This window comes from Apodemus sylvaticus, chromosome 3, assembly GCF_947179515.1.
Source record: "Apodemus sylvaticus chromosome 3, mApoSyl1.1, whole genome shotgun sequence".
Taxonomy (NCBI): Eukaryota; Metazoa; Chordata; class Mammalia; order Rodentia; family Muridae; genus Apodemus; species Apodemus sylvaticus.
Genome location: NC_067474.1, coordinates 59,212,742 through 59,234,762, shown reverse-complemented (window position 1 = coordinate 59,234,762; position 22,021 = coordinate 59,212,742). Strand labels below are relative to the sequence as shown.

The following is a 22,021-nucleotide window of genomic DNA, read 5'->3' as shown; positions in this document are numbered from 1 at the left end:
TCATCTCTGATTCCATTCCCAGTAGGTCATGGGGCAGAAAGTTCACTTCACACTTCTTTTAAAAAATTGTTTTAAAGATTCATTATTTTATTATTTTTACTTATGTGTATATGTGTCTGCCACATTTGTGCAGCTGCCTGAAGAGGCCAGAAATGGATCAGATCCCTTAGAGTTGGAGTTACAGACACTTGTGCTGTCCAGTGTGGATGCTGGGAACCAAACTTGAGTCGTCTGCAAGTGAAATCTAGTGCACTCAGCCAGAGCTGTCTCACTTATCCAGCATCGATTGTGTGCTTCTTAACAGGTGACCCATGGCGGCCTTCCCACAAATAGTAGAGGTCACTGATGGGCAAAATTTGCTCAACAGACATTGCTTTTTATGTTGTTTTTCCTTTTTATATTGTTTTTCTTGTTTTTCCCCTCAAGGGATTGAGGTTGTTCAAGGCTTAAACCATTGGTCTATATGGCCATCCCACAAGCGGTCAGTGCTGTCTGTCATGTGCATGAAGAGTGCCCAAGTCATCCTGTCCTGTAGGGGATGGCTGCTCGTTAAGGCCCCGGTGAGAGGGGATGGCCTGGCCTTGAAGCAGAAGTTGGTGACCTCATCAGCAGTCTGAGCAGGTCAGCAGAATCTGTGTGAACTCTCCCGAACTGTGACCTGATTCTGATTTTCTAAGCGTGATGAGCCTGGGATTGTTGATCAGTGTCTGCAGCAGAAACCACCTCGTTCTGGCTCTGGCTGAGAATCGGGGACCTAGGACAGAATTGGAGGAGAGGGATCAGGGGGTGGGGGTGGGGTGAGCTACCTACAATGCAAAGTTGTAACAAGAGGCATTGATTCAGGACTCCTGGGGGATGAGAGGTAGAAGGATGCGAGCTCTCCTACAGACCTGTAGGGAATATTAGTGTGTATATCTGAGCCCTTTGAGGGCGGGAGGAACTCAGAGCACTTCCTGTAAGCAATAGGGGAGAAAATCCCACAACTGATCTCCATTTTGGAAATCGAGTCTGCTGTGTAGCCTGAGGTGTGTAACGGCATCCCAGGACAATAGGATACAGATAACTGAGCCTGCAGAACTGAGGTTCAGTTCCAGATGAGGTAGGTAAGCCAGTCTGCAGGACAAGCCAGGCAGCCTGCATGATGAGGGCTATGGCTCCCGAGCAGCTTGGCCTGAAGGGATGCAGAGCAAAGGGATCAGGAAGGAGACCTGGTGCCTCTGAGGATCCCAGGGAGTCCACGGGAATCCATTTTCCACTCTGAACCCAGCGCAGGTCCAAACAGGAGACATTACCTGCTGTCTGGTTCAGGTACCAGTATTTCACAGTCTTCTTCAGCTTCCCATCCTTGTGGCTTGTGATCAGAATGTGGCAAAAGCTGACCAACACAGGGTTGGTGTGGTAATGGTCCACGAAGAGCATGCCAACCCATGCACCGAAGCCTGGAACCCAGGTCAAAGCAGGTCAGCCAGGCTGCACCTCCCATTGCCGCCCAGTTGGTGTTTTTATAATACAATTGCTGTTCTTCTTTATTTAAATTTTATTGTTGAGACAGAGTCTCCCTGCATAGCCCTGACTGGCCTGGAACTCACTGTGTAGAACAGGCTGGCATTGAACTCATAGAGATAGCTCTGCCAGCCCCTGCCTCTCCTATGCTGGCTAACTGCTATCTACAGAGTGAGTGTAAAGATCTGGAAGGATACTTGGAGAGAACGTTCTACTCTGTGCACTCATGGAGAACTCAAAGCTTGAAGGGGCCGAGAGCAGCAACGAAGAGAGAAGATATCACTCAGTACAGCCACAAGAAGACAGAGCATGCGTCAGTGCAGATCTTAAACAGCAGAGGGAAGGTATGACCAGGCTTGAGACTGGAAGCACTAACTTCTCTTCCTCAGGAACAGATAGGCAGCTTTGCGTTTAGACTATATTAAACTAGATACTTTCTTCACTAAATGTTCAAGCCGCAATACTAATATGACGGAGCTGTGTTCTAGTCTCCAATCTATTTGGAAAGTCTGAACCACCTATCCTATACCTCAATGGCCTGTGGAACGGGAAGAGTTCAACAACCTTCAAACTTTGACCACACACCAGAATACATATTTCCTGTGTGTGTTCATAGGGACTCACTGATTAAGCTGAGCTGGCTGTCTAGTCAGCCTTAAGGAACCTCCTGTCTCCACCTCCCTAGTACTGGGATTACAATCAGAGCATACCATGCATGGCTTTTTTACATAGGGGACCTGGGGATCAATCTCAGGTCCTCAGGCTCACACAGCAAGTCCTTCCATGACTGAGTCATCTCCCCAGGCCAGAACCAAGTGCCTGGCTTTATGACCTCTGCCAGAAGCCAATTGCAGGCCCAGGTGAAGGTGTGAACTCATAGCCATCTGTTCCCCCAAGGAGATAGCCGGCAGGACTGCTACGCACCCATGTCTGCATCCTCATAGCCACTCTGCATGATGGTCCTGTCGATGCGTGCAATCAGCCATGTGCCCAGGAGGCAGCTGATGAGCAGCCTGGAGAGGCAGGCACCCAGACCCAGCAGCACATTGTAGAAAAACAAGAAGTAGTTGAAGTTGTGGAAGGCTCTCCTGCAGACAGAGGCAGACAAGAGGTAACCCTTCTATCAGGCAAAATGGCAGCACAGCCAGCTCTGGCTTCATCCAGACTGGGTGTTAAACTCTGCAGCTCTGTCTCCTAAGCTTATGACCTCATGCTTGGTGGCAGGTGAAGCTGAGTGTTTGTCCACAGTGCTGGAGGGATGTGTGGTCTCTGATTGTGGGGTTGGGGTGGGGCACTGAGCATATCACAGGGTAAATGTTTCTTGCTTTGTATGGCCTTTGGATTCTGAAAGGTCAAGAAAAACAATGGGGCTACAGCTGGCTTAAGGGTTGCAACAACACTGTGGTTCACCTCGCCATTGCTATAAGGACCTACCCCAGCCAGAGCTGTCACTGGTCCTCCAGAGGAAAAGTCCCAAAGGACCCCCTGATGACATGGTCCTGTGGCCTCAGGACCAAACTGCATCCTGAATGTCACAGACCCCCCTGACAGAGGACTGTTTGGCCTTGTCACTCTGTATCCCTTGGTGCTCCACGCTGTGTCACACTCTATGGTGGATATTTGGGGTCCTCACTGATCTCCCAACACATGTAGTTTATGTCTTACGACTTCCATCCACGCTGTGGTAGCTGTAAACCATGTTAGTTCCTCATTTCCACCCACTGCTCTCTCCCCTCCTCCCGGCCTCTGCTCCTCCTCCTCAGTCTCTCCTCATCGTCTTTACATCACTCGGGAGATTTTGGCTTTTACCCATGTGCCAGTCCTCTACAGCAAGCTATAACGCTCTCAGAGGTGGTAGGTAGGGATATCTATCTCTCTGTTGTACATGCTAAGGTTTCCTCAATGAATAAATGAATGAATGACAAAGGATTACTGTTCTGTCCATATTTTATGTTTCATCTTTAAAACACCTCTTGAAAGAATGCACAATAACTACAAACAGGGAAGCTGAGGTTCACACCTTTACTGAGGCTGCACAACCTCACTGGCTCTCCTACTACCGGAAAAGGCAATTCTGGATCCCAGATCATGTGGCCCCAGATCTCACCCCTGTGCACAGCTAGCCTCACAGAACTCAGAGCACTCCAGAGCCCGGCCACCACTAGACAGGAGGTGCAGGAGCATCACCCCACAGAGCAGCCATCTCCCTCCTCTGCCCTCACCTGTTGTTGAGAGCCAGGGGCTTCTGCTTGTCGCCTGTGCCCAGCTTGGGCTGCAGGAAGAACGTGGCAGCAATCCACACTTGTAGGCTTATAAGGCCCACGACTACGGATAGGGTGAGGCTGAAACACAGGACAAGTTCAACCTGGAAGTGTCTGTTCTACTGTTCCAGGACCTTCTGATACACAGTGGGTAGAGAGAGAAAGGGGGAGAGAGAGGGGGAGAGAGAGACAGACAGACAGACAGACACATAAAGATAGAGAGACAGAGAGAGGGGTAGAGAGAGGGGGAGAGAGAGGGGGAGGGAGGGAGAGAGACAGAAGCACAGAGAGAGACTGAGAGACACACAGACACAGAGAGAGGGGAGGAGGAAGGAGGGGGGATGGAGGAAGGGAGGGAGACATAGAGACAGACACAGAGAAAGACAGACACAGACAGACAGACACAAACACACATACACACACACACACACACACAGAGAGAGAGAGAGAGAGAGAGAGAGAGAGAGAGAGAGAGAGAGCCCAACCAAAAGAACGGTAGAAGAACAAGTTCTGAGCTGAGATCTCCACCCACTCCCCAGCCCATGGTGCACAAATGGGAGGTGTGCCTCCCAAGACCACATGATGATTCTCAGCTCCAGATCATAGCCTGTGGTTGCCCATGATGTCCCTTTTTGCCAAGGGTGGCAGTGGAGTGACCATCCTAAGAATAAGTATAACGCAGAGCCACACAATCCTTCCATGTTGAGAATGAAAGCCTAGAATTAGCTGGGAAAGCCGCCAGGGAGCAGACAGGCATGCACTGCAGGCACACAGGTGGCTCTAGGCAAACATGGCATCAATGTGTGCAGAGCAATGAGTTTCCTGGAGAGTGACACATGCTAAGTTGACATAAGTGGCAGTTATGGTGGTAACTAACTAACAGGGGCTTGGACTCCAGCCTGTTCCTCTACTTCAGGCCTTTTAGCATGTGTCTCCTGGCTGCACCAAACTCCCAGAGCTCTTACAGGAAAGGGGTTCGGCAAGCGCTCCACAGTCAGCCACTCACTGTCTCCACAGAGAGCTGAGTGAGGCTCTAGAAGGGTAGGGATCTTACCCTGGGTAACAGCACATCAGGTAACTTCTCCATGATCCCGGCCCTTCCTTCCGGTCCCTCCTCTCACTTCATCCCTCCCACCCCCGCAACTTGTTTCCTTGATGGGAAGTGGGAGTTTAAGTATCAAGTACAGGACTGTGAAGGACCCACAAAATGATGGGAAAGGAACCCTGTTGAAAAGGTAAGATTCCCTCCCTCCCCGTGAGGTGCTGTGATGACCCATCCCTGTGGCATCAGAACAAGACCTTGGACCCAGGGCTGGGTCCCCAGGATCAGTAAGAAGACATTTAGCACTTACACCCCAAGGCCAAATCCTTGCAGCATCTCCAGGCCTTGGTGGTGGACGATGGGCAACACCAGGCTGTACATGAGCATCACCCCACAGAGGCTCTGTACCACATGGATGATGAGGTATCCTGGAGATGCAGTAGAAGGCATCACTAGGGATCCGACATGGCCGACTCCCATCCTCCCCTCAGGCAGACATGACTTATGCCCTCTTCCTCCAGAGGCACTTGGCACACCTGCTGGTACTGTGTCTTCTGCCTAGTTTTATTCTCCTCTCCATGCTTTGTCCAGCACTCTGCCAGAGCAGTTCAAATGTCAACTCCCCTAGGAAGCCCTCGGGTCCTGAGCTGGCATGAAGGACCGTTTCTTCCTCTGCTCCCTGATGCCCTTAGCAAAGGCAGCCAGTGAGATGGGGGTGAGGGGGAGATGACAAATGCTGTTTCCCTACTATTCTACGTACTCCCCAAAGCTAGAAGCTATGACTGCTTCTCTGGCCCTCTGTGTTTCTCCTCACAGCTGTGGCTCTGCAGGTGCCCAGGAAGCACACACTGTGTCACATGGGTCATGGGGTGGCACTTACCCCAGAGGATGTAGGCTATTTGCCAGCCAGAGTACCTTGCAATGGCCACCTGAGAGATAGAAGGAAAAGGGGGGTTTCAGAGTAGAATGGGAGACTCCTTCCCCTCAAGCCTTATACCTAGGAACCCCCCCCCACCTCCCGCATCTGAGGGTAACCCATTAACCGAAGCAGGTTCTTCTCATGGCTGGGTCTCAGGATGGAGGCCTGGTTTGACTCCTCTGTGCTCCTGTTCACCTGCTGCCCTGTCAGGTGTGACCCAGCTCCCCTACAGACTCACCACACTCGCTGCTGAAGAGGGACTGTGGAACTTCTGAGGGAGGAAGTGTTTGTCTCCAGCCCATAGCCTCTTCATATGCTTTCTGGGGAAGAGGGAAAGTAGGTGACATTCATAACTGTGGTGCTTTCTGTGGGGTCCGAGCTCAATGAAAAGGCTGTGGAGGCCTGTGGCAGTCAGGGGGTGTCAATCGTCTCTCCTCCAGAGTTCTGATTTCTCTTCCGTCTTCAGGGTTACTATAGTTCATAAAAATAATACTCATCAAGTCATAACAGCAGTTGAATCTGATGGATGAGAACACATGGTTTATCTTCATTCTGCTTTCTATATTTCTTACTGTTATGGTGAATGCATATTACTTCATAATATTTTTAAAACAGTAAATTCCAGGAAGTCAATTTGTTGACTTAACCTTACATCAACATAAAGAGAAATCAAGGATGGGTGAGATGGCTCGGCAGGTAAGAGCGCTCTGCTGCAGAGCCTGCTGACCTGAGTTCAACTCACATGGCAGAAGGAGAGAACCTTTTCCCACAAATTGTCCTCTGAACTCCACACATGCCATGCCATATTCACCCACAGAAACACACGAGGCACACACCCGCACACACAATAACAATACATTGCTTTGTTTTGCTTTGCTTTGTTTAAGACAGGGTCTTTTTACATAGCCCTGACTGTACTAGAACCCTCTATGTAGACAAGGTTAATCTTGAACTTACAGAGAGCTGACTGCTATGCTTCCTGAGTGCTGGGATTAGAGGTGTGTGCCACTGAAGTGGAAATCTCTGTTTGCTTTGGAAATTCAGTTATGTCATATGATGTTCTGCTGGGGCAGACATGTGAAAGGATGTTTTGCTGAAACAGACATGTGAGAGGATATGTGATGTTTAGAAAGAATATAAATATAACCCCACAGACAGTGGGAGGAGGCTCTGGCATTGATTTGCCTTGCATCAAGTTGCTGATCTTCTCTTGTCATGACTTTGTAGAGAGTAGCTTGTCAAAGAACTCATGATATTCAGGAGGCTTCTCGCTGCTCCTTCAGACTCAGGCTGATTGGCAGAACCTCGAGGTTTCTTCTGGATTGAATTGCCTTTGCTGATTCATGGGTGGTGAGTGCTGAGTGGACTGGACTGCCACTGCTGATTTGTGTTAAGTGTTTGCTAGAGGACTGGACTGTTGACAATGAAGACTAGAATCGCCCCCCAAGGAACTATTTCTAAGCAGGTCTACGATGCCTGTTTCCTACTAACCTTCCTTTTCCACTACTTCTGGTGGGTGGTGGGCTAGAAGGGAGGTTGATGCTTTTAAGAACCCTTATTAAAGTAGGTTTTGAACAATCTAAGCCTACACACCAGCATGTCTAATGATACATTTTTAAACAGAAAAACTTTAAAGGGTCAATAACCCCTCATTGATCCCCACTCCCTTCACTTTACTTCCCACACCCCTGTTTTTGGCAGGGAAGTAGCCAGATGTGGCTTAAAAGACTAGAATAGATTAATATTGCTCAGCTATTGTGCCTAAAGCTTGATTAAATAAATCTTATGGCCTCTGTCTCATTTATTTGGGAGCTAGATGGGATAAAGAAAAAGCTGTCACTTTTAAGACTGCAAGACTACCCCTGTCCAGTTCCTATATCTGAAGGTCAGGTTGGAGGCTTTCTGTCCCTAGGCCACACTCACATTTGAGGGATACTTTTCCCCCCACTTTTTACTCAATCTCAAACATCTTCTCCCAGCTGGCATGATCCCTGCTACATTTGGAAATTCTTAGCCTGAAAGGAGAAATGTAGCTCTTGGCGTTGACTCCCAGGGAACTGTGCAGACTCTACAGCCTCCTCAACCATTCCTTAATACCAGCCACCAGCACTCTCTCCACTGGCCAGGAATCAGATCCTCATGGTGGACCCAGTGTCCCCCCGCACCCCAATGAATGCACTTAGCGTTCGGCCCTGCTCTCCATCCCCATTCCTTATATCAGGCCCCAATACCAAGAAATAAGTTCTACTTGGGATCCCCAGTGGCCACACCTAGTTGGAACTCAGAAGCACTCTCTAGCAGGCAGCCCATAGCTACCACACCCTCCTAAGATCCAGAGAGAGCAACAGAAACCAAAGAAGGAAAAACCCACCCAACAAAGACAATGTGAGAAATGCCATATTGTTGAAGAAACAGACAAAGTCTTCAAAATGGCTTTTTATGACTAATGATGAAGGACCTTAAAGGCGATATGAATAGATCCATTAATGGAAGCCACGAAGACACAAACAGTAGAAAGAAATGAAGAAAACTGTCCAAGACACTGAAGGGAAAACAGAATAAAGAAAACCCAAATGGAGGGGAAACTGGAAATGAAAACTTAGGACCTCCAACGGGATCCTCAGAGGCAAGCCTCAGCTGCAGAGATGGAAGAGAATCTCAGGTGCTAAAGACAAAATGCAAGAGTTTGATACCTTGGTCAGAGAAAATGGCAAATGTAAAACCCACCCAAGCACGAGCATCCAGGAAGTTTGAGACACTATGAAAATACCAAACCTAAGAATAATAGAGTAGAGAAAGAAGAAATACAGATCAAAAGCACAGAGAATATTTTCAACAGAAATCATAGAAGAAAAAAAATTCCCTAACCTAAAGAAGGAAGTGCCTAGCAAGGTACAAGATGTATACAGGGACCCAGACACACAGAGAGACTTGCAGAGAGAAAGCACAAGCCTGCTTCTTCTTCCTGCACCACTGTTCTTGAGGTACATGCTCCCACAGCACTTGACTCCACCTCTGCAGATGTTCCCTCAAGCTAGGGTTACCTGCTAGGAGCCTGGACTCATCAGCCCTGAAGAGTGGGGCAGATCTGATACCCAACAATGAAGCAGCATACACAAGATATACCAAGGTCTCAGGAGGACATGCCTCTCTGCTCAGAGCTTGAGCACGTCATCTTATTCTTGTTGAGTCTCAGCTTTGTCAACTGTAAACATTGAGAGGAAAATACTCACCTCCCAAGTGTGGGGCAAAGTCGACTTGAGGACTCTAAGCATATTGGTAGATCGTCATAGATGTCCAACCTGACAGTTAAGCTTACATTCTTCTCAACCAAAGGTGAGCTTGGCCACACCTGGCCCTTGTATTCACCCCTCATAGTCACACTAAAACATGCGGGTACTGGTCAGAGATTCTGGGTAAGGAATGCCATGCTTGGTTTTGTTTGTTTGTTGTTGTTGGTGGTGGTGGTGTTTTGTTTTGTTTTGTTAGCTGAAGTCTTGTGAATGACTCTTACCTGTAACAGGCCAAAATGTGGAAGAGATAGGTGACACACGTGAGGGCGGCAGGCAAAATGGTCACCACCCAGACACCTGAAATATGAAGGCTGACGTGAGAGGGCTTGTAAAACACTCCTGAAGTGGAACTGCAGAGCATAGATCTGTGTCAGCAAGGTCTAGGCAAGCCTGTTCCACTCCTTTACCTCCTTCTGTGTGGGTGAGCTGGTGCCCCGTTTAACCACACACATTCTTGGTAGAGGTGATTTCCCACGTGGTCCTCTGAAACCTTTGACAGCAAAATGTTCCAACTATATTCAATTAATTTGGGGAAGGCTATGCATGATCTACATCATCCGTAGGGCCCATGAATGGAAAATACCATTAGAGCTGACTTTTGATAGGGCGGGCATGGGGCATTGGTTACTTAACCTCTGTCAACCAGAGGCCGTAGCGCTCATCGACCAGCAGGTTTCACTGCCTGGGCTCAGTCTTGGCTACTTTTCTGTTGGTTCAGTCAGTCATGGGGAGGAGTCATGGCATGCATGTGTATGCGTCGGGGAGGCCAGAAGTCAACCTTGGGTATTGTTCCTTAGGAGCTGTCCACATAGGTTTGTCTGTTGTTGTTGCTATTTTGAGACAGTGTCTCACATTAGAACCTAGTGTGTGGGCAGCGGGCCAGCAAGCCCCAAGGATCTCCCTGTTTCTGTCTCTCCAGTCCAGAGATTACAAGCATTTTGCATCATACGTTTTCGTGTGGGAACTCAGATTGTCCTGCTTGCACAGTAAGCACCTTACTCATTGTGGTGGTTGAGTAAGAATGGCCCACCTAGGCCCACAGGTTTGAATGCTTAGCCATTAGGGAGTGACACTACTTGGGAGGGATTAGGAAGTGTGGCCTTGTTGTTGGAGGAAGTATGTCACTAGGGGGCAAGCCTGGAGGTTTCAGAAGCCCCAAACCAGGCCCGGTGACTCTTCCTGCTGCCTGAGGATCTGGATGTGGAACTCTCAGCAGCTCCTGTACCAAGCCGGCCTGTACGCTGCCATGCTTCCCGCCATGATAATGGACTAAACTCTGAACCTGTAACCCAGCCCCAATTAAATGCTTTCTTTTAAAAGAATTGCTGTGGTTATGGCGTCTCTTCACAGCAATAGAATAACCACTAAGACCTTCATTTAGTCATCGCTCCCACGGGCATTTATCCTGACATCTTGTACACGATTCTTTCTTACTTAGAAGACAGTAGACATCTCCTCTTCCCAGAGATGATATACATATCGTGTCATTTTCTTTTCTTTTTCTTTTTGGTTCTTTTCGAGACAGGGTTTCTCTGTGTAGCCCTGGCTGTCCTGGAACTCACTTTGTAGACCAGGCTGGCCTCGAACTCAGAAATCCTCCCTGCCTCTGCCTCACAAGTGCTGGGATTAAAGGTGTGTGCTACCACTGCCTGGCAGATTATGTCATTTTCTAAGAAATTTTCTTTCATAAGTACCTTTCTTGTTACAAAAAAAAAGACATTCCTCCAAAGAAGACACACAAATGCCCAACGGATACATAGAAAAGATGGTCATTATTCATTTTCAGAAGATGCAAATTAAAAACACAATGAGAAGTCCCTTCACAGCTATTAAGGTCATGGTGGGGAGGCATGGTATCGGGCAGGCATGGCGGCTGTAGCAGCAACTGAGAGCTCACATCTTCAATAATAAGCAGGAAGCAGAGAGAACAGCTGGAACTAGAGTGGACCTTCAAACTCTCAAAGCCCTCCTCCCGGGACATATTTCTCCATTGAGGCCACACCTCCTAAGCTTTCTGAAACAGGACCACCAACTGAAGACCAAATGTTCAACTGTATGAGCCTATGCAGGACTGTAACTAAAACCACCACAGCATGTCTGAGAGATTATCTTGATTGCATTCTATGAAATGGGAAGACCTGTCCACTGTGGGTAGCAACATTCCCACGCTTGTTCGGTTTAAATGGAGAAAGGGAGCTGAGCCCCACATGCACGTGCCTCTGTTTCCTGACTGTGGGTACGCTGTGACCCACAGATTCAAGCTCCTGCCACTTTGATTTCCTTGTAGAATGATGGACTGTGCCTAGAACTAGAATAAAATTTCTTCCCTGTGTTGCTTTTGTAGCTATAGTTTATCACTACAACAGGATAAAACAACTTAAAATGAGAAATTTCTATTGGCGGGTTCAGTTCAGCCTCAGCCCTCTGTCCTAGTGGACCCAGGAAGACACAAATCAACTCTCACACAAAGGCAGTGTGGATGCTACTTGGACGATGGGAGTGGGCGGCCTTACCTTTAGTGACGCTGATCAGTTCTTTCACCTGTAGGATGACTGGGGTCAAGGCCTCCGTCTCGTTCATGTGGGTGAGGTAGCTCTCCAGCTTGTCTTCAAACATGTCCACCTTGTCTCTCACGTATAGAAACACACAAAACTCAATGACGATGAACTGCAGATGCAGAGCACAGGGGTCAAGGTCTCTTGGGACCAGCTCAGCATAGAAACAAACACAAATGTCTCTCGGGCCGGAGGCCAGCCTCTCCCAGACAGCCAGAAGTCTCTTGACCATGAGAGTGTGCAAGCTTGTTCTTCACCTAGAAGACTCAAAAAACACTTGAAGGTTATAGAATCTGGAAGTAGAGGGTGACCCTAGGCGCAAGCCCAGCCCCATCTCCCATGGTCCCTTTCACTGATCTAAACAAGAGCTACACTGGAGAAGGTATTTCACATGATTGCAACGCTTGCCCACTGTCCTGTCTTCCCGCCACCACGTTCTTGCTTTTCTGGTTCCCACCATCTTCTTTCTCCAGCAACCAAATCATGTTTGCTTTTGAGAGTGGAGTACGAATGCCGCCACCATCAAGCAGTTTCACAGTCCAGAATAATCACTGGCCTTCAGAACGCCTTCCCCATCTCTTTTCTCTCTTAGAACGGCAGAGATCTCCTTTCATGTCTTACTCCTTCTCTTGGACCCACAGCTTCTCTCTGGCTAGGACAATGCTAAAGCAACTTTCCACCTTCTCCCAGCTCTCAAGATGGTGCTTAGTATATGGCAGATGTTCAATAAAGTCTTAAAGCACACCATAGCACCAAGAGAGGTATTCATTGCTGCAGAGCGCTTCAGTCATCCTTCCAAGTCCATCCTCTGGGGGCTGGGGAGATGGTGAAGTGGATGGGATGTTTGCAGAGCAAGCACAAGGACTTGAATTTGATCCCCAGCACTCACATAAGAAGTTCAACATGGTGGCACAGGCTTGTAACTCCAGAGCTGGGGAGGCAGAGACAGTCAGATCCCAGGACCCCAGTGACCCCTCCCTAATCTAGCCTAATCAGAATCTCAAGGTCTCAGGGGAAGACTCAGTCTCAAAAAAGGGGGATGGGGGCTTGAGAGATAGTTTAGGGGATAAAGCACTTGTGATATAATTGTGAAGATCAGAGTTCAGATCCCGGCACCCATATAAAAGCCTGGGGTCCATGGCAGCCACCTGACATCTCAGTGCTGGAGAGCAGAGCCAGGAGATTCTCCACAAGAAGCTGGCTGGCTAGAATAGCCCCATTGCCAAAATCTGGGTTTAGTGAAAGGCCTGCCTAATGAAATAAACGAAGACAATTGAGGAAGGCACCTGACGTCACCCTCTGGGCCCCACAAACGCACGGGAACACACACACACACACACACACACAGACTTATATAACCAAATTAACTACTACATCATTCTCCCTTCTTTAGTCACAGAACTGGACTATATTTCCCAGCCTCCCTATGTTAGGTGTGACCACACGACCCCATTAGGACAATGGATGAGAAGCAGAAGGGAAAGATGGTACACACCCAGTCTAGGAAAACCCTGTGCAAGCATTTTGCTATTTTTCCCTCCCTGCTATTGACTAGGAGGCCACGAGGTCCTAGGAATGGGGAGGCGCATGACAGAGGATGCCAGGTGTCTGAGTGAAGAAGAGAGCTGCCTCCCGACCTGCACACACCCTCAGTGGGGACGGGGCAGGGGGCACAGAGAGGGAGCCACTGGCATTTAGAATGGCATCCATGCTTCGGTATAACCCAATGAACGCATTTCCTTAAAACCTGAACAGCAAGCTGACTCCACAGAAACATCACCCCCACTTCGAAACAATCAAAGGCAACGAGGCCTTCTGTCTGTGTTCTGTGTATTGCAGCTGCCTTTGACTCAGCCAACTTAATTTCCAGTGACTCAGGGCATGTGCAATGTTTTTATTTTATATCTGATAAAACACTGAATCCTAGCAACACTAAAAACATTTTCTTGAGGAAAAAAAAGCAAATGAAAGATAGTTCAGCTTTGATCCATACCATAAGTCAATTCTAGTTTTCCACTTTCATATTTAAGTCACTGAAATTATTTTTGTGAGAATCAGTTACCTGCTGGGCAGTGGTGGCGCATGCCTTTAGTCCCAGAACTCGGAAAGCAGAGGCAGGCAGAGCTCTGAGTTTGAGGCCAGCCTGGTCTACAGAGTAAGTTCCAGGGCAGCCATGGCTACACAGAGAAACCTGGTCTTGGAGAGAGAAATGGGAGGCAGAGGGCGGGATTTAATTTTTCACAAGATAACTTACTGTCTATAATTGTGTGTTTTCTCTGGATATCATTATTTCTATCAGCTTTCCTGGGTCAGTTGAGCATATCAAATGATATAAAACATCTTTTCCTTACCTTTTTTCCTTTCCTTTTTTGAGACACGGTCCTACTATGTAACCCTGGTTAGCCTGGAACTATATAGCTTAGGTTAGCCTTGAGCTAACAGAAATCCACCTCTGACCCCTGTGTGCTGGGATTAAAGGTGTGAGCCACCACCAGTTTCATTTGTGATGGATAACTCTCCAGTGAGTGTCACCACACGGGTGAAGTGTCCTTGCAGGTCAAAGGGTCGATCACTGTACTTCCTTAATTCACCAAGTTTCCGTTCTGACTCAAACTTTAGACACACACTGCTTGTACCAAAGACTTGGTGACCCCAAACTGGGTACTGCTCTGTTTACAAAACAGGAAAGGATTTTCCTGGAGCTACTCACTCACAAGGTAGAGGCAGATGAAGGCCAGCACGAGGGTCCCGATCATCCTGCTGGGGAACTGGAAGCAGGGGTCCCACTCATACACCCTGGTTTGAAACCAAGACTTTCCGCCTTCTCTGTGAATGAATGAACACACTGAAAGGAGCATTGGTAGTTCCCCGAGCTTCCTGTCGTCCCTTATCCTTAAGGACACAGACTGCAGTTTAAGGAATAGGGCAACAGGTTATCAAAAACTCCAAAACAAACAAAAACTAAAGTAAAGTAAAATAATAAAATAAAACAAACAAAACCCAGAAACTCCAACTTTCCTAGCAGCTAAGAACCTGGCTGGGTTGTCACACTCAGGGTGACTTAGGGCAGACTGCCCAGGTGGAGCTGACACCGTCACAGACCCCTTCTGTTCTGTCTTGTTTCCTTCTGTCTGTCCGCAGAAATGCAGATTAATGGCTGGTCCCGGGGTGGAGCCCGTGAGGCAGCACTGGGGGTGGGGGTGAGGGTAGGGTGGAAGGTGGGAAGGAGACTAAGACGCTGGAACAGAGAGTTGGGAGCCCACATCACGAGCAGTCTAGAGTCACTGTGGAGTGCTTACCTCCAGAGTTCTTACAGATGATAAACTAAAACACCTGGGTCTTGTTAGTGCCAGTGTTATTTCAAGTCTAGTTCTCCAAACCTAACTCTCGCCACAGTAGGAACTTTGCCACTCTGTGATTTGGGATAAGATGCATCCCTTCTCTGGATCTACCCAGTATGAGCGGTGGCTGAGGCAGGGGCGAGCTGGACTGGACCATCTCAGACGCTCTGGTGGGAAGCTATTTATTCCCACCCTGGGTCTTACTACTTAAGTGAGGTTGTCGCTCCTGTCTCTCTTCTGTCCCAAGAAATGGGCTTGGCCAGTCATCCAGACATAGTAATTGATCTCAGCTGGCATATGACCCGAGGGAACATTCTCAAGTGACTGTTTTTTAAAAAAGGGAAAAGTGTAATGTGTCTTCCCTCCTAAAGTCTAGAAATGACAGTGGGGAGAAAGCTTACCCAGAGTGCGGCCCAAGCAGTTAAGAGCACTGTAGGGAGCACTAATTAACAGTCCTGAAGTTGTCTCTTAGGTCCAGTTAGCCTGAAAGACTCTCTCTGACTCTCTCTCTCTCTCTCTCTCTCTCTCTCTCTCTCTCTCTCTCTCTCTGTCTTTTTAGAGCTCCGATCCCCCCAGCCCCCCACACACACCCTACCCCCCTCCCCGGTTTCCCCCCTGCTGTGTTCCGCTTTAAGCTGGTTCCTGCTATCAGCATGGACTCCTGCAGTGTCTCTCCACCATCCCAGGGCCGGTAGGAGAGGCCTGGTACAAACTTTAGGGGCGAAGGGGCAGAAGAACGCTTACTGTGGGCGGGGCTTCCTCAAGAGCTGCTTCACGTGCTCCGCCTGGTGGGCCTCCAGCATCGACTTTGCTTCCTGGGAGGAAGGAGGGGATGTGCAGGCTCACAGATGCTTGCTAGGGTTTGGTCCCTTAAGGGGTCATCGACATGGAGGCCGGGATTTGGAATCACACTTAGCGGTCCCTGCACAGGTCATGCCTAGGAGTGGCCTTCAACTTTGTCATCCTGCGTTCCCCAGAGGCCAGAGAGCTGGTCCTATTCAACTCTCCTAGCCCAGGGTGAAAAGGTCCCTGCTCCAAGTAGCTTGTCGCCCCCACCAGAGAGGCTGTGCAGTAAAGCATGGGAGAAGCAGTAACAGATTCCCTGGGAAATCAGTGTCCAGCACTCACTGTCTGTGGCTCCAGGCCCAGGTGGACAGGCAGAGCCTTAAGGAACATGTGCAGGAAACGACCCAGCAGGAAACCCAGGCACAAGAGCGAGGGCCAGTAGAAAATGAGGGTCTCGAACCTCCCCAGAAACTACAACAGAAACAGAGACAGGGATGAGGGAATTAGTAGGCTGAGGTGAAGTACGGCCAGAATACTGCTAGGAAGATACGTCAGGACTCTGGCTGCTAGGAAGATAGGACAGGACTCTGGCTGCCCCGCGGATCCGCCTTCTCTAAACTACTAAAACAATAATCAATCCTTGCTCTATATGGTCAGCCAATCTCTGACATGCCCCGCCCCGCCCCCATGGTTGACCAATCCTGCTCTCCTCCCCTAGATGGTCAGCCAATCTCTGTTCCCCCTTCTTACATGCTCAGCCAATTCCTGCTCCCACTACAGTCAGAATGAAAAATGGATTTTGAGTCCAGCAAACCCAGGATGGAAAATTTTGAGCCCTTTTATTTTATGAAAACAGCTTTTTGGGTTTTGTTTTGCTTTGTTTTGTTTTGTTTGTTTTAATTTAATGAAAAGAAGTGAATGTCCCTTCGGGGAAATGTGAGAGACTGGGAAACGGGTGGGTAGATAGACGGAAGGAAGAGGTGGGGGTGGGGAAAGGAAGAAATAGAAGGGCAGAGAGGGGTGAAAGGAGGGAGGGAGGGATAGTCGTGGTGGGAGGAGACAGAAGGGAGGAGGGAGGAATGACCTATAACCAAGGATGGGAGTTGGGTGGTAGAAAGTTTAACAGGTTTCTCAAGGGAGTGTTCACAGTTTTTCTTTGTTTTTATTTTTTATTATTTTTGAGATTCCTATTTTTACTGCTTTCAGACCAATGTTAGCGGAACTCGGCTTTCACAGTGTGCTGGCTAGTTTCATGTTTTGTTATATTCTAGGGACCTTGTTCCTCAGGGGAATCGGGGCTCGATGCTGCTGTGATGTAACAGTACAAACACAATAGAGAGGGCCCGAGACGGAGGTACCAGTTAGTTCCCTTTCCTCTCTCACACGTTTCTAGCTCACCTTAACCATGACTAGCATTTTGGTGTTTCTCCCTCGTGTCTGGGAGTTGTTGGTAAACCCTGAATTCTGGACCCAGATAACCTTATGAGTCCCCCAAACCTCCCTGGGAACCCCTCTAAGTGCATTGTGACACCTGAAGTCTGTGAGAAGGATGGACAGACAAGGAATAAGCAACTTGCTGACAGTGCAGGCCTGTACTTGGGGAAACCTGCAGAGAGGAGGCGACATCAGGACCCCCTGCTGCCTGCAAGCTGGGGCAGCTAGGGGCAGAAGGGGGGCCTTGAAAATCTTCTGGCTTTGGCCCCAAGCTGGCCACTACTAGGAGTGGTCAGTTAGAGAGTGTCCATTGTTAGAGAGAGTCCATTTCTGGGGTCCTGGAAGCAAGAATCTAGAGAAATATATTCGTTTTCCACAGCCCCTGAAATTGTCGCAGTTCAACCAAATGGAACTTTTACAGAATGGCGTGGACCTGGCCAATAATATCCTCTTTGTTTTGTTCCTTTTCTGGGTTTGGAGACCAAGCCTGCAACTTTCAGTAACTCTGAGAAGGCAATGAACGGCTGGTCCTGCTAGGAAGGCTTCGTCTAACGATCGATCGATTTTACAGCAAGAGAAGCTGGAGCTCACTGGAGTGGATAGAAAGGAGCCTTGACCACGGGCAGGCCCGGCCTCAGCTCCCAGGTTTGCTCATTCCTGGGACTTACTCGGCCAAGTTGGCATCGTTTCCTCACCTGTAAAGTAGGTTTGATGACCAAGCAACGCAGCGAGTGAAAGATGCTACGGGAACAGAAGTGGGGTGAGCAGTGCCTGCTCCCCTCCCCCACAGGTAGGGAAACTGAAGCCTAGAGGAGGCTCCTCTGAGCTCACAGCGCCTGGTGGCCCTGAGGTGGTGACTGAACATCCTGAGAAAAGTCGGCGAGGACTTACCTGCCCATGGGGACACTGTGAGATCTGAAGAACAGTGACCACAAACCTGCAGAAAAGAGGCAAGGTAGGGTTGGCTTCTGTCCCAGCACAGCCCAAAGCAGCCTGGGGAACACAGCCCAGACACTGCCTGCCACCCCCAGGACTGTACCTGCCCCTTCCTAATCGGATTCCTCCTCGTGCCTAGCTGAGTACTACATTTTCTGGGTTCTACCTTGATGGGAACACATCTCAGAGTCCTTGCAGATGCCCCTCCCCTCTCCCTCTAACATTCAAGGAGGCAGAAGTCCAGGTTCAGCAAGTGATTTGTCCAAGCCACTTACAGACGCATAGAGCCAAGACAAGGTCTCAGGTCTCCTGACAGGGACTGAGGCTCTTCCTGAATGTAGGAGTGGGTGGGTGGATGGGGGAGAGGGAGCCAGCACTGGGCCTCAGGGACTCAGGAGTGGAACTGTTCCAAGGTGGGTCGCTCAGCTGGCAGATGACCCTGGTGCTTGCTCTGCATAAGTGTGCACTGCTGAAGCAATTCAGCACAAGCCGAGACCTCTCCCAGGTGGAGAGATGTTCTACACAAGGAAGAGGAGAAACACAGAGGCCCAGGGACCAAAGTCCATGAGGATCATAAAGGAGGCTGTTGAATGGATAAGTGGAGAGAGAATGGCAGGTAGGCAGCCGTGTGACTGAAGGTATGTGCCTGGACATGCTTGGGGACTGGGGGAGGAGGAGGAGGCCAGGTCTGGATGGCCCTGAATGCCAAGCAGAGATATAACTTTCTCTAAGAGAAGCCACAGACACGGGGCTCCTACCTCCTCTCTCTAGGGACCCTTGTCAGTTCCCAGAGTGGATTTTCCTTAATTCCTGACCTCCAGGAATATTCTAGCCATGGGCCCCTTCTCAGGAGGCACACAGCATCCTTGACAGACGTTTGGAAACCTCAGAAGTACCCCCAAGAAGAAGCCGCGATGGGACATTGAGCTAGTCGCCTCTGCCCTCTCTGAACCTTGCTATTCTCTTTCTCCACAAGGAACTCCAACCCAGCTCTGTCCTCTTGCCTAGAGTTCAGCCATGGCCAATATGGCCGGAAAAAGGCAAGCAGAGTCATCTTACCAGGTCAGGGAGTAGGCGAAGCCCAGGATGGAGCTGACCAGCTGGAACTCTGAGGACAGGCAGGCAAAGAAGGGGAAGTAGGAGAGGCCGACCTCCATGCCCCCGATGAGAAGCACAAAGGCTGCAAGAAATGAGGCCAAGACACTGTGGGCGCCTCTGCTCTCCTCTCAGAGGCCAAGACACTGTGGGCGCCTCTGCTCTCCTCTCAGAGGTGACCAGGAGAGCTGCGGAGCTCTATCCTGAGCTCGAGCCAGGGCCTCAGGACCCAAAGAGCTGACTGAAAGAGCTCTTGGCCATGGCGGAGGGATGCAGAAATGTCCTTCATTAACCATGCTCCCCTTCCCATGACAAGTGACAGCTGACCATGAAGATGAAGACTTTATACCTGAGGAGCTCACACAGTAAGGCAGGGCCAGACAGGCCAGCCAGCAAGCCAAAATGGCTGAGAGGCCCACACAGGCATGTTTCATGTCCTCTGGGGAGTACTCTAAGCAAGGTGACAGTCACATTGCCCCAGCAATGCACAGTGTAGAGAACGCTCTATGGAAGCGATGGTCACATTGGTCCCACCGCTGGCTAGCTCTGAGATGGGTCGACAGCTTCTGAAAAAGGCTGAGTCATCCAGGCTGACCTTTACTCTGTGCTAGGCACTGCATGGCAGAAATGGCCAGGGTTCTTGCTTTAAATATCGACAGTGCAGTGGGCAGGGGAGTGGTCTGAAATGAGCTGCAACAGAGGCACATTCATCCTGCCACAGGGACACAGACAAGGAAGCCAGTGACACTCCATCTCCAGGGGGCAAAGAATGGAGCAGCCTTCCCGCAGGTGCTGACTTTACCCCAGCAGTGCACTGTGAAGAGTTTGTACAGTGGGGAGATGGTTCTGGAACTGTATGGGAGCTCACCAAACCTTTCGATCAGGGTTACATGAGCACAGAGCCTGGGGAGGAAGGCCTCTGGCCAATGGACACAGACACAGGGTAAAGGTCATCTCCTCAAGGAGCCCCAGAAATTGTTGCTGTCAGAAGACAGCAGGCTCAGGGGACTGGCTGAGGAGGATGAGGAAGACTCTACTTCCAGTGCCTGTGTTATATAAGTTTGTCTAAAGCGCCTCAGTCTAACTGCAGGGAAGCCCCCAGGCAGGCTGTGGTGTTTGCCAAGCATTGACCTTGGGCAAGTAACAAACTAAGAACAATATGGCTGCTCATGTTGTTTTACCCCTCCAGACAGCCCCCATGGCCTCAGAGCAAGCATGTCCAGGTGGCATTCCCAGGATGTGTGAGGAAGCCCTGGTACCTTGGGCCCACTGTGGAACTTTCAGGGGCTGGTAGCCTTCGGAGAACAAGAACATGACCTTATTGGCTGTGGCCCCAAAAGCAGCTCCATAGGACCATCGGTTACTAAAAGTCCCCAAGAAGTCCAGAGGCCTGTAGACAACAGAAATGGTGGTGTGTGAGTCTCCAGGTCACCTCTAAAATAGCCATCCCACCGGTTGAGAGTGAAGGATTGTGGGAGAGTGAGCTGCTCACTGCCACCACGGTCTAAGCACACTACTAAGCACAGATTCTGTGCTCTGAAGTGAGGAAGATGGAGTCTTTCCCATAGAGGACCTCAGAACCTAGTAGGATGCCGGGAGCCTTGACACCGAGCAAAACAGAACAAGCTTTTATGAGATACAGCGTGATGTGAAGACCAAACAAAGAATGTATCTCCTACAGTTGTAGGGAGACTTGGCAGGGACCCAGACATAGCCTATGAAGACTTTTCCCTGTGATAAATTCCCCGAGGAAGGCCTGGATATCATTGGCTAATTTAGTACCACATAACTATGGGAGTTAAAACTACTCCACCTCAAAATATGTCATTTCAGCATATAGAATATTTTGAATTAAAGACACTTGAGTAAAATGACAGTTAAAAGACAATATGGGACTAGAGAAATGGTTCGGTGCTTAAAAGCACTGGTAGTTCTTATAGAGGACCCTGGTTTTATTTCCAATAGCTATGTGACTGGCTCACAATCATCTATAATGCCAGTCCTAGATATATGCAAAGCCCTGTCCAAGCCTCTATGGGCACTGCATGCACATGGTATGTAGACATACATGCAGGAAGAACACCATACATATAAAATGAAAATGAAGGTTATAAAGAAAAACTTTAGAGGGAAAAAAAAAACCACCCAGAGAGGATGAGGAGGCAGAGATCAGACTTGGCAGGTAACAGTGTACACCACGTTTGTGGAAAACCTGAGTTTGATTTCCAGCACCCATGTTGCGGGGCTCACAACTGTCTGTTAACTCTAGGACCAGGGAGATCTGATATCTCTGGACATTGAGTGCATCTACACTCAAGTAGGGGTGTAGTGTGTGTGTGTGTGTGTGTGTGTGTGTGTGTGTTCAAGTTTAATTGCATCTTTAAATTTTCATGTCCTTCTGGGGCCCCTGTGCCTGTGAAAGTCACATTAAGTAGATTTATGTTTTTATGATTCTGCCAGTTTGTCTTCTGTCAGTTTAATTCTCTTGACATTTTGGTTGTGAGTCTAACCTTTAACGGCTAAGCAAAGAAAATGGCTCAGGACCTGGGCCAAGAGCAGTGCAATAAATGCTAACTGCATGGTGGTGATAGTGTTGATGGCGATGAAGAAGGAGGAGGAGGAGCAAGAGGAGGAGGAGGAAGAGAGAAGGAAGAAGAGGAGAAGGGAGAAGGAGAAGGAGAAGAAGATGATGAAGATAGGGTCATGAGACAGAATAATTAAAACTCAAAGAAAAAAATGTGCTAAGGGACGCCACAGTGCAGAACGGCATAACCAGGAAGACTCCGGCAGCCGGGCAGGATCTCACACACGCTTCGTGATGCCACCCCAACCGGAACGGTGACCGCTTTTGGTCAA

The 22,021-nt window shown here is 49.1% G+C and overlaps 1 protein-coding gene across 1 annotated transcript in view; it reads right to left on the bottom strand.

The window, feature by feature from the left end:
• Positions 1-66: 66 nt before the first annotated feature.
• The window catches only part of LOC127680758 (stimulated by retinoic acid gene 6 protein-like), a 32,301-nt gene continuing 10,346 nt past the window's right edge, over positions 67-22,021 (bottom strand). Inside the window, exons 4-18 of the mRNA XM_052176431.1 lie at positions 20,425-20,555; positions 19,130-19,250; positions 18,026-18,071; positions 16,043-16,171; positions 15,659-15,729; positions 14,288-14,399; positions 11,532-11,685; positions 9,240-9,315; positions 5,964-6,045; positions 5,687-5,735; positions 5,117-5,234; positions 3,726-3,845; positions 2,428-2,591; positions 1,293-1,439; positions 67-754 (exon numbers count right to left, since the gene is read on the bottom strand). Coding sequence (XP_052032391.1) covers positions 606-754; positions 1,293-1,439; positions 2,428-2,591; positions 3,726-3,845; positions 5,117-5,234; positions 5,687-5,735; positions 5,964-6,045; positions 9,240-9,315; positions 11,532-11,685; positions 14,288-14,399; positions 15,659-15,729; positions 16,043-16,171; positions 18,026-18,071; positions 19,130-19,250; positions 20,425-20,555 — 1,669 coding nt within the window. The 3' untranslated portion in view covers positions 67-605. The remainder of the gene's footprint in view (positions 755-1,292; positions 1,440-2,427; positions 2,592-3,725; positions 3,846-5,116; positions 5,235-5,686; positions 5,736-5,963; positions 6,046-9,239; positions 9,316-11,531; positions 11,686-14,287; positions 14,400-15,658; positions 15,730-16,042; positions 16,172-18,025; positions 18,072-19,129; positions 19,251-20,424; positions 20,556-22,021) is intronic.